Genomic DNA, 12560 nt, shown 5'->3' on the forward strand with positions numbered 1-12560 from the left:
GAAATTTTCGTTTGCAAATTCTAATACCAGTATTGGTCAGGTGAGCTGTTGTGATCTGTCTCGTCCCATTTTGCTTGCGTCGGTCCGCCCGTCTATCTGTCAACTCTTCACATTTCCATCGTCTTATAACCAAGTTTGTCGGGGCTGGTGTTATGGAGTGTTAAAGTAATTCTTAAGTGAAACGGTTTTATTTCACATTATATTGAAACAATGTACATTTGGCTTATCACATCAACGATGTGCATCCAGGGTTTTTTATTTTTGTGACGTTTTTTTCTTTCTTTTTGTCACAACTACCAGCACCATGTCTTTCAAGGATAAGTTGAGATATTTATTACCTAATATTGCTATATAGATCAACAAGTGCTAGTGTCTTGATTGTAGATAGGTTTGCATAGGTTTGGAACACAGAATCAAAATAAAATGTTCGCTTGATCTTCAGCTTCTGTTTTTTGGGGCTGTAGCTAATAACTGTAGCTTTATAAACACTATATATGCAATATGAATATCTTCCTGCGTAAGTTAGGGATGTGAGAAGATTGTTGTAGATTTTTCTAATTTGTAGGATATTTGCAATCATAAATCTAAGGTTCATCGCGGAACAGGAACATATTGTTTTACCTCAGTCAGTCACTAGTGATTGTAGATTGTTGTTAGGGTGGATTTAGATGGTTTCTGCTTGAAACTTAAATTTTTCGCTAATTTTACCTCACAATAGTTCGAAATACCTACATTGCCCCCCTTTAGAAGAATATTTCAATAATTTTACCCAAAAAAAAATTCGCCTCGCTCCGCTCAGCAAACAAATCGAAAAGTATAACAGGGGTAAAGAAACGAAAAATTGACAATTTCACTAGCCGATAAGGGAGACGTCTTCAGGCAAAGAGAACATTGCTTAAATTTAAGAAAGAGAAGAAACTGATACATGTAAGACACAATCATTGATAGTAAAATGAAATTTAGAAAATAAGACATCGAAGGTTATTGTCATGATCGATAGACAATGTGATATGTCGCAAGCACGCTTGTCAGGGCTAAGATTGAAGAGGTATTTTCGGATTTTTCAGCATTTGTTTCACTCATATAGTATCAAACTCAATTTCAGAGTTTTGAAAACAAAAGAGGATGAATTATACACAAAACAGGTTTTAAATCATATCAAACCACATCATAGTCAAATTGTTATTTTAAAGTTCTATTGTTGAAAAAAAATAAAATAAAGCATTCTTTGGAACAACGTCAAAATCGCAATTTTATTTGGAACGTCGTATAACGCTGAGTGGCACCTATTAGGTCATTTCTGGAATCACGTCTTTCACCGGAAAAGATCGTCAATTTCGCACGCCTTATGACGTCATTTACCAGATAGAAGGCGTGCCTGTATCCCTGCTCTATTGAAAGTTTCCAGCACTTTCATAAACGTCATTATGTAGGGTAGTATAGAAATAATTAATGTTCCGTAAGTACATACTCTTGATTGTCGTATGAGTGAGGGAGGGTGACCATCATTTAAGATTTTAATTTCCCAAATATTTAGTGCAGTATAAGATAAAACTTTTTCACCCGTTTGCTCAACATGTGTAGGAATTTTCTATGCATACATTTTTGTCACGTGGTGATGGAAGTCACATGACAGATTCGTCTGAAAACCGTATCCCGGAACTGGCCTCATTAACGTCCAGATTTATGTGTCACTCTGTCAACCCTGGTGTCGGAACTAAGTGATAATGTAGTATATATGTTTATATATCTATATTACGTTTGGATCATTTTAACCCGTTAGGGTTTTACTTTTTGAAATAAAGTTATGGCCCTACCTCAGTTCTAGCAAACGAAAAGCAACTGTAGCCAACATGCATCCCACGTGACGTATTCTTTTTTACGTTTTGTATATCGTAAGTCTCTGTTAATATAGTCCTATAAACATAGTCTGAGTCTTGAACTTGAGCTTTTAATCGATTCTGAAAAGAAGTGCTCCTTTGAAGGAGATAATTCCGTTTACAGATACAGATATCATAAAGACGTCACAAGGTGTTTTCCCATATCTATATGTGACGTCATAAACAATGGGTAGTACAGTGCTTTGACGACACTGAAGAAAAATTTGGACGGTATTCAATAAAGTCGGTAAGACATCTCTTTTTTATGACATTTGTTAAAATGCACAGGCAGCAATTTTTTTCAGGCTAGCGTTTCACAAAAGTCGTTTATTATTATATCCCGCAACACATGCGTTCACTTAAGGGGGCTCGCAATATATAGGATTTCGCTATGATTTTCTATAAGGGGACGACCATTTGATATTATGGGGGTGGGGGCCCGGGGGGGGGGGGGGGGGGGGGGGCAGGAGGATTTGTTTTGGATCGGTTATTTATTTTTATAAGAGGACAGGTGATCTATTTTCTGCAGTATTGAAGCAAGATTTTTCATTTTCAATAAAGCAAGGGACTGATTCACAGGCACTTGTTTCTATCCATACGAAGGTCGACTATCCATATATATTTATATGGATAGTCGACCTTCGTATGGATAGAAACTTTATATGGATAGTCGACCTTCGTATGGATAGAAACAAGTGCCTGTGCTATACCTCTAGCCAATGTAGAAAAGTAAACGCATAACAATACGCACATTAAAATTCAGTTCAAGAGAAGTCCGAGTCTGATCATAGACTGATGCCAGAAGATGTTATCAAAGAAAATAAACAAAATGACAATAATACATAAATAACAACAGACTACTAGCAGTTAACTGACATGCCAGCTCCAGACTTCAATTAAACTGACTGAAAGATTATGATTTAATCATATGAATATCAGGCACAATCCTTCCCGTTAGGGGTTTAGTATCATACCATCATAACATATATGAGAAGAACATAACCCGTGTCATGCCTGAGACCTGATGATAAAGTTAATAACAAAATTAATAAATTACAAAAGGAATGCAACACTAACAGAATACAGAAGCCTGAGAAGGGTAATCAATGAACAAAAGACAAATAAATAAGAAACATTGATCTCGAAAAATCAGGGGCTACGTCTGAGGGAGAACAGAACTTGCTTCTTGCGAGGCACTCGCCGTGAACACAATTTGATATGGAGACAAGCGTTTGGTTTTGAAATTTCCTACATGAGGCATGTACATGTACCTCAATGTTAAGTTACGGCCCTGTAATAAAAGTGAGGTAAGTGTTCCTAAGAAAATATACCTCAAGTTAAATGAAACCAATTTTCAAGCATTTCAAGTATATTTAAATAATATTAATACTTTTATTATCAAAAGATTTGGGAAGTGTATCCCGATTTTTTTTGGGAAAAAAGATGAATTTATGAAGAATCTGGTGCTATCTCATACTTTTGATTAGACATGCTGAGTTATTCATTTATTTTCTAACTACCACAGAACAAACCATTTATTTTTGTGATTATCAAGGCTGAGTTATTTATTTTTAAAATCCTCCAGTTATTCCAGTTGCTTACTGTTGTGTACATTCAAACAGCCCCATCCTTTAGGCTTATCCTCGTATATTCCAGTTGCTTGCTGTTGTGTACATTCAAAAAGCTCCATCCTTACCCTCGTATATTCCAGTTGCTTGATGTTGTGTTCATTCAAACAGCCCCATCCTTACCCTCGTTTAATCCAGTTGCTTGCTGTTGTGTACATTCAAAAAGCTCCATCCTTACCCTCGTTTATTCCAATTGCTTGCTGTTGTGTATATTCCAACAGCCCTATCCTTACCCTCGTATATTACAGTTGCTTGCTGCTGTGTACATTCAAACAGCCCCATCCTTACCCTCGTTTATTCCAGTTGCTTGCTGTTGTGTCCATTCAAACAGCCCCATCCTTACCCTCGTTTATTCTAGTTGCTTGCTGTTGTGTACATTCAAACGGCCCCATCCTTACCCTCGTTTATTCCAGTTACTTGCTGTTGTGTACAAAAATGTACATTCAAACAGCCCATCCTTACCCTCGTTTATTCCAGTTGCTTGCTGTTGTGTACAAAAATGTACATTCAAACAGCCCCATCCTTACCCTCGTATATGCCAGTTGATTGATGTTCAAACAGTACATTCAAACAGTAACTTAACACCGAAAGATAAGCCAGCACCTATTTCTAGACGTAAATTTGCATTCCGAAATTTCTGGCATCGCCTCCAGTTTTTGGTGGGGTTCGTGTTGCTTAGTCTTTAGTTTTCTATGTTTTGTCTTCTGTACTAGTTTTGTCTTTTTGTTTTTAGCCATGGCATTGTCAGTTTATTTTCTATCTATGAGTTTGACTGTCCCTCTGGTATCTTTTGTCCCTCTTAAGAGACATCCATATTGATAACTTAGACTTTACTTAGGGTAGTCGTGTACCTGTAGTAAGGGAAATAACTGTTTGATAACATTAATAAGTTAGACTTTACCAATCGTCACAACTCGGCCGATTCCGTACCTCAATTAAGGAGAGAAGCGGAGTCACCCGAGGATTGCCGATTGAGACTTTACTGAATAGAGGAGACTGGAATAAAGGGAGATAACACTTTAGAGACATCCATAAGTTAGACTTTGGGTGCAATCAAGAGTTTTTTTCTATGACGTCACATTTTGAAGGACCATCCTTATTGGTGGACTGATTAATAAAGATACTCGTATAAAACTAGATATCACTGGAATCAGAATGTTCTCTAGTTTATAATGAAATAAAAATAATGTGTACTTTTAATATATTAAAAACATTCCATCCAATGAACATGGGGAAAAAAGGTCTAATTTTAACATAAAAAACTTGAAACCAGGTCATGTGCACAGCCATGAAGACATGATCCATGCACATTTTTCATAATCAAAACTGTATGAAATTTGTAGGTTTTTACCTGGCCTTTCAAAAAAATCTTGTTTCAGGATACGGTCTCCTGTTCCGAAAAGAGCTACAATGGCTGCAAGGAAGTTTTCAATTTTCACTGCCAAAAAAACATGATGTTTACAGTGTTGTCTCCCCTCTAGTCCGAGATTACTCTGACGTCCAACGACTGTTTTGCCAGACAAGCTGAGGCTGTGGGACGTCAGAGCTCGTCCCATATCAAAAAGTGGATATTTGCCCACCCAAAATAGATGCGCTGCTTCGTCGCTTCTGGCGCCGACTGACGGCCTTGGAATTATATAAATCGGGCATCAATGTGTTCATTTTTCATTTATCTTTTCATTTATGTAAGTTTCACCTACCTGCCAACCTTTATTTTTCCATATTTTAACAGTTTTCACAGAGACCCATCGATTTCTGTATTTTGCCTTATCACGTGACCACGAGAAAACATTGATGATTTATGCAAATGACCATAATGTAACACCTCGTTCATTTACGATGCAAGTTATCTAAATGTCTGAGAGCTTCCGATTGTTCTCGTGGTCGGAACCAAATGCTTAATACCGATCTCGTGTAAAGGAAGTGAAAAATCGTGGTTGGCTACTATATGTTAAACATCGATCTCCTACAAAATTTGCATATTTGAGTCTCGAGGCCACGAACTCTCTGAGGCTTGTTTAGGGGGAGTATCAATATCCCATATCCCATTAAGTTTTTATCCCAATATCCTGTATCCCTATAATGTTTACCCCTAATATCCCAATAAATATTTTTCACAAATATCCCATATCCCTAAAACTATTTTGAAATATCCCAAAAAATCATTATAAATTCATTCCCAATCCCATTTTTTTCCTCATCATCACAATGTCAACAATTTTGACTGGGAAAACAAACTGTGTTAAAGGAAATTTACAGTGCATACTTCCAGTGTTAAATAAGAATATATGTGTCCAAAAGATGAAGTGTTCCATCTCAGAGCCTTGTACATAACAATTTCTTTTTCTGTGATCTTCAACGATAAATTAAGTGTAAGGGGTCTAATTTCAGACTTTTTTTAATAGTTCAAACCGTGATGAATATGACTGTAAAATTTCATTTTGATAGCATTCTTCTTTCATTGATAAGAAACTTCATCCTACACGTTAACCTATGTTGAAAAGAACAGAAGGACTCAACCCTGTCTCTTGTCCGAGATTGCTCTGACATCCAACGGCTGTTTTGCCAGACAAACTGAGACTGTGGGACGTCAGAGCACGTCCATATCAAAAAGTGGATATTTAGCATGCAAGTTCAATAACTCAAAATTTAACACAAGAAAGATTTCTGCTAATGTACCTACATTACACTTAACTGTTTCAATATTTTTACAGCAGGCAAAATTTGCACAGCCCTTGTTTTGCAAAGAAATAACACAACATTTGACTCTGTGATGTTGAACTTTATGAATTACATAGATCCCAATATTTTTGTTACTTTCTTTTAATTTCCTTCCTCACAACACCAGTAATAGAAAGAAAATATATTAATTTACATTGATTATTTAGTAATTATTCGTTATTAACATGGTTTATACGGCGAAATATCTACTTTTTGATATGGGACGTGCTCTGACGTTCCTCGGCCCCAGCATGTCTGGCAAAACAGCCGTTGCACATCAGAGCAATCTGTGAAACGTAGACCTCTGAAGATCCTCGCCACGTAAAAAATAAGAGGTAAAACACTAGAAAATATCCTGTAATCATATAAGTCAGTATAAGGCATCAAAACAAATAAAATCATTGACAACAATAAGGCTTAGCTCATCAGATGGATACATCTAACGAAAATCTATGATTATTTCAAGAAAATTATCAATGCATATGAGCATATAATATAAAAAAAGATGTGGTATGATTGCCAATGAGACAACTCTTCACAATAGACCATGTGACACAGAAATTAACAACTATAGGTCACCGTACTGCTTTCAACAATGAACAAAGCTCATACCGCATAGTTAGCTATAAAAGGTCCTAAAATGACAAATGTAGAACAATTCAAACGAGAAAACTAACGGCCTAATTTATGTATAAAAAATGAACAAAAAACAAATATGTAACACAACAACAAACGACAACCACTGAATTAAAGATTCCTGACTTTGGACAGGCACATACATACAGAATGTGGCGAGGTTAAACATGTTAGCGGGATCTCAACCCTCCCCTTAACCTGGGACAGTGGTGTAACAATACAACATAAGAACGAACTATACAAATCAGTTGAAAAAGACTTAACTCATCAGATGGATACAAATAGAAATACATCTAACAAAAACAGAGAGTGGACGTGACCGAGTACTTGTACATCCCATCAACAAAAAGACACTAAGTACAGATATGAGAGTACTCGCAGTTACTGACAGCTATAGTTCAAAGCCAATTACAACTAATAAAAAGTAATGCATCTGAGACTAAATTATCAATCATTACACATCCAGCATCCAATGGCACGGTAAACAACATCTCCGTAAAAATGAGGATGTGCTATCCCATTTGAAATAAGTTTTCTACAGGTAGAACCAAAGTGCTTCAAAACCAAATCTAGAATTTAGTAAAGATTTTAAGTGATTTGTGGTAACGAAATCCCTGACTTAATAATTTACCAGTAATACATAGATTTCGTTCATTAAAATCCAAAACGTTACAACAGACACGGGCATATCGGAGGTGTTGTTATATACAAATACCGTAAGATAGTGCTTAAGGCACACCACCATCCAAAAAAGGAAAATTAACAATAAGGAACGAAGTATGGAAAGCAAAACAAATACTTTTAAAATTATCAGTACATATGAGCATATAAATATCGAAAATAGATCAATACTTTTCGCTTGAGTTTGGATGACTTTTAAATAAAACGACCATAAACTCCATTAAAATCAACAAAGCACTAAAATGACCTTTTATATTAAACTTTTTTGGGCAATTTTATCAAGTGAGATGTAAATATTTCTGTATTTAACTTTTAATTCCACTTATTTTTTTTTTCATGTTAAAAATTCAATATCCTTATAAATGCATCAATATCCCATATCCCATTTACTTTTAGGACAAATATCCCATATCCCTAAAATTAAAATGGCAAATATCCCGTATCCCAATATACCCTATACAAGCCTCCTCTCTCGTAACTTGACGTCCATTTGAAAGTAAAAGTCAAAATGCAGAAATCGATGGGTCTCTGTGAAAACTGTTAAAATATGGAAAAATAAAAGTTGGTAGGTAGGTGAAACTTACATAAATGAAAAGATAAATGAAAAATGAACAGATTGATGCCCGATTTATATAATTCCAAGGCCGTCAGTCGGCATCAGAAGCGACGAAGCAGCGCATCTATTTTGGGTGGGCAAATATCCACTTTTTGATATGGGACGAGCTCTGACGTCCCACGGCCCCAGCTTGTCTGGCAAAACAGCCGTTGGACGTCAGAGTAATCTCGGACTATCTCCCCTCAAAACATGTATATTTAATATAATTTTTAAAATTATTTCAATCATTCAATCTGTTTTAATTGAAAGCTAACTGATTTTTACAATCAAATACAAAAAACGTGATACTTTTTAACCAATTGAGTAAATAAACAGGGGTTTTCTTCCATGGTTATTTTTAGTCGGGGGATAACCCCTAGTTTTTTATACGCCCGTCAAAATGGTATACAAATGTCCTGCGTCCGTCCGTCTGTCCGGCGTAAACATGTCGCACCGTAACTTGAGAACGACTTATCCAAATTTCATGAAACTTAATATAGTTGTTTCTTATGATGATCAAATGATCTGTATACTTTTTGGTGAAAATAAAATTAAAACTTTTTGAGTAACGGCACTTTGTAACTAAAACAGGGGGATGTTTTTTTCACATGTCGCACTGTATCTCAAAAACGATTTTTATACGCCCGTCAAAATGTTGACGGGACGTATTATGGTATACAAATGTCCGGTGTCCGTCTGTCTGTCCGTCCGTCTGTCCGTCTGTCTGTCCGGCGTAAACATGTCGCACCGTAACTTGAAAACGACTTATCCAAATTTCATGAAACTTAAGATAGTTGTTTCTTATGATGGTCAAATGATCTGTATACTTTTTGATGAAAATAAGATTAAAACTTTTTGAGTTACGGCACTTTGTAACTAAAACAGGGGTGTGTTTTTTAACATGTCGCACCGTATCTCAAAAACGATTCTTGATTATGGCTTAAAACTTTAAGCACTTCTTAGTTATATTAATCTTAATATCTGTATACTTTTTGGTGATGATTCAAAATTTCATTTTTGAGTTATTGAGTATTTGGTAAAAAAGGGGGAGGGGTTTTTTACATGTCGCACCATATCTCAAAAACGATTTATGATTGTTGCTTAAAACTTTACACATGTCTTTGTTATATTAATCTGAAGATCTGTATACTTTTTGGTGATGATTCAAAATTTCATTTTTGAGTTATTGAGTATTTTGTAAAAAAGGGGGAGGTTTTTTTTACATGTTGTGCCGTATCTCAAAAACAATTTATGATTATTGCTTAAAACTTTACAAACTTCTTTTTTATATTAATCTTAAGATCTGTATACTTTTTGGCGATGATTCAAAACTTTATTTTGGAGTTATTGAGTATTTTGTTAAACAGGGGAGGGTTTTTTTATATGTACATGTCGCGCCGTATCTCAAAAATAATTTATGATTATTGCTTATAACTTTACACACTTCTTTGTTATATTAATCTAAAGATCTGTATACTTTTTGCTTTTGATTCAAAATTTTATTTTAGTGATATATTTAGTTTTTTGTAAAAAAATGTCCCGCCGTGTCTCAAAAACAATATATGGTTATTGCTTAAAACTTTCTCAGAAACTATTTATGATTATTGCATAAAACTTCCACACAAGACGTCGGGGGTATCATGCGCTCATGGCGCAGCTGTTTATTTTTTATACAAAACTGTTTATAGCACCCTTTACTGAATAGAGGAGACTGGAATTAAGGCAGATAACTCTTTAAAGACACCAATGAGTTAGACGTTACTTAATTTAGTATACCTTTTATCCCTGTTTTATTACGGAACAGGTTTAAGGCCATGGAAAATTAAATGTTGGTTTCCCCTAACATGGGAAAATTTTAAAGACCCGGCAGGCAGGCAGGCTTTTTTTTAATTTTGTAACCATGCATAATTTTATATCTATATGTTTTGTTTCTACAGCGGAACTTTAATCTTTCATATTTCCAACACTTTTTGTTGTCAGTGCAATAAAAAAAAAAAAAAAAAAAAAAAATGACCCGGCGATAAAACAATGACCCGGTCGGATTAGGGGAAACCATGAATTATTTTTCCATGGCCTAATAGAAAGTGTGTTTTTTTATTAAACAGGTTGCTAGAATGAGAACATCTATACAAGTCATTCTGTCGATCATTCTTTATCTACAAGTATTCAAAGAGACAACTGGCGGCAATGTGGGTAAGTTTTTGGGTTATATAAACAGGAACATATAGGTGCATATAATATATAAATTTGCACTTTTCAAAAACATATATCTTGTAATAATTTATCAAATAAAGAAATACTTGCCATGAGTAAAGTTTTATCCTGTCCAGTACTATAGAAAACAATTCACATAACATTTCATTGTAACTAAGAAAATAACCATCATTGGAAGTTAACCAATCAAATTTCTCCCTTAATTTATCTGTGTACAAGGTTAAGTCACCATGTAACCTCATGATTACAAAATATTCTAAAGAAATCCCAAATAAAAAATAATGGTGTTTTGAAAAACCCAAGACATATGTTTATGACACCGTCACACAGAAATGTTTTACTGCAATAAAATGTAGGATTATTTACCTACAACTGTCAAATTCAAGGGAATATTTCTTTTTCGACCTACTTTCGGATGTGACGTACCATGATTTGGTGGTATTACACCTATACTGTTCCCAGGTTATAAGGTCAAATCAAAATATATGACTGTGTGGTTCAAGTAACCCTACCTGTCCTAATTTTTGTCTTAAAGAAAATGGTTTCGATGATTTTTCGGTTGTAAAAATTTTCTAATAAGAAAAACAAAAAACCCATGTCCCATGATCATCCAAGCGTTCATTTGAATCTAGAAATATTGAAACTATCAAATTCACTTCTACATGTACGAGTTATCTCTCCTAACACTGTTTTTCTTGCTATTTCTAAAACTTCGCAAATGTATAAGAAACTGATAAATTTATTTATCCAATTTGCTCGCTATATCCTCAGGATGTTTCCTTTAATTTTGACCGAAGCCGTAGAAAGATTCCATATGAGAGTTATTTCCTCTTTTGTATTTGATATAAGTGAAATGTATTTGTAACTGTAAAACCACAAGACTTAGTGATAGAGGCCTAGGGTCATTTGATTTGAGGTCCTTGGTCCATAAAAATGAAAATAAGATCAACATGGTCAATGTTAAAAGGTCAGGTCATGTTCAAAATTTTGATTATTATTGTTATCACTAACTTTAAGAAATTTTATAAGATATCAACACAATATTTTACAGAATTGTTAGTTGGGACATGTCGCAAAACGTACATTTGAGTTGAAATGATACGGAGACATTTAATGGGAGTTTTCTCCCCTTTTATATTCAACATTACACGTATGGTGATATTATATATCTTATTTATCATATATAATTAAGACATAGGGTCTTTGTATTTGAGGCTCTTGTTTCATGTCCTTGTTACGTAATAAGGGTCAAGGTCAAAATTTTATTTGACGTTCTATATTTTGAACTTTGCTTTTAACTCATGTGTATACATAATAGAGTCATGGGACTTTTTGCTTTAAATAGGTTGCAAGCCAATTGACCTTGAAAAAAAACCGGAAATTACCTTTTCTTAAGTAGCTATTTTTTTCACTTATTTAATGTCAAAGTATATAAAACCATATATTTTCGGAATCAGTGTCAAGTAAACGGTTACACGACATTATTCCGACAGCCCATTAGTCCGACAGATCATTGGTCCGACAACCCATTAGTCCGACAACCCAATAGTCCGACAAACCATTGCTCTGACAGCCCAATAATCCAACTACCCATAAGTCCAACACTTATCAAGTATCAGCGTATCAGGGTAAAATAAAATGTGACTGTCTGTTTTATAATATTTCGTTTATGTTATAACATATTTTAAGAAATAACTACGTATATATCATAACATAGGACTAAGGTAGTTCGAATACTTTCTAAGTATATACTCAATTCGAAATCTGCATATAGAATAGAACAGAAAAGAATATTTCATTTTCTATTTTTTTTCAAATTACAGGGTCTATAAAGAGCATATAAATCATGAACAATCAGTGAAAGTGAGAGCTACTGATGATACCCCGCCCAAATATTTCGGTAAACATGAAATTGTTGAGTTGTGAATCTGAAATCAAAGAGCTGAAGAGCTCTGAGGGAAAAGACGGCCATTGTTTCAATTTTTAGGGCCGAGGTATCTTTTGATAGTCTACTACACACAAAGAATGAGCAAAAGAACAGCTAGAACATATAGAAAGGCTGACAATAATGAAACTAATTGTTGTTTATTGTTATTTCATTTCCTGTCGGCATAGCCAAGATCAGATGTGCATTTCATATTGGGTCTTTGTTATAGGCTTGTAAAGACAAGAAGATAAATTTGACATAAGTAATACATCTTTGAA

At 34.7% G+C, this 12560-nt stretch overlaps 1 protein-coding gene across 1 annotated transcript in view; it reads left to right on the plus strand.

The window, feature by feature from the left end:
- Positions 1–2065: 2065 nt before the first annotated feature.
- The window catches only part of LOC143081739 (uncharacterized), an 87597-nt gene continuing 77102 nt past the window's right edge, over positions 2066–12560 (plus strand). Inside the window, exons 1-2 of the mRNA XM_076257465.1 lie at positions 2066–2127; positions 10247–10334. Of these exons, the coding sequence (XP_076113580.1) occupies positions 10256–10334 (79 nt within the window). The 5' untranslated portion in view covers positions 2066–2127; positions 10247–10255. The remainder of the gene's footprint in view (positions 2128–10246; positions 10335–12560) is intronic.

The sequence above is a fragment of the Mytilus galloprovincialis genome, chromosome 7 (assembly GCF_965363235.1).
Source record: "Mytilus galloprovincialis chromosome 7, xbMytGall1.hap1.1, whole genome shotgun sequence".
Classification (NCBI taxonomy): Eukaryota; Metazoa; Mollusca; class Bivalvia; order Mytilida; family Mytilidae; genus Mytilus; species Mytilus galloprovincialis.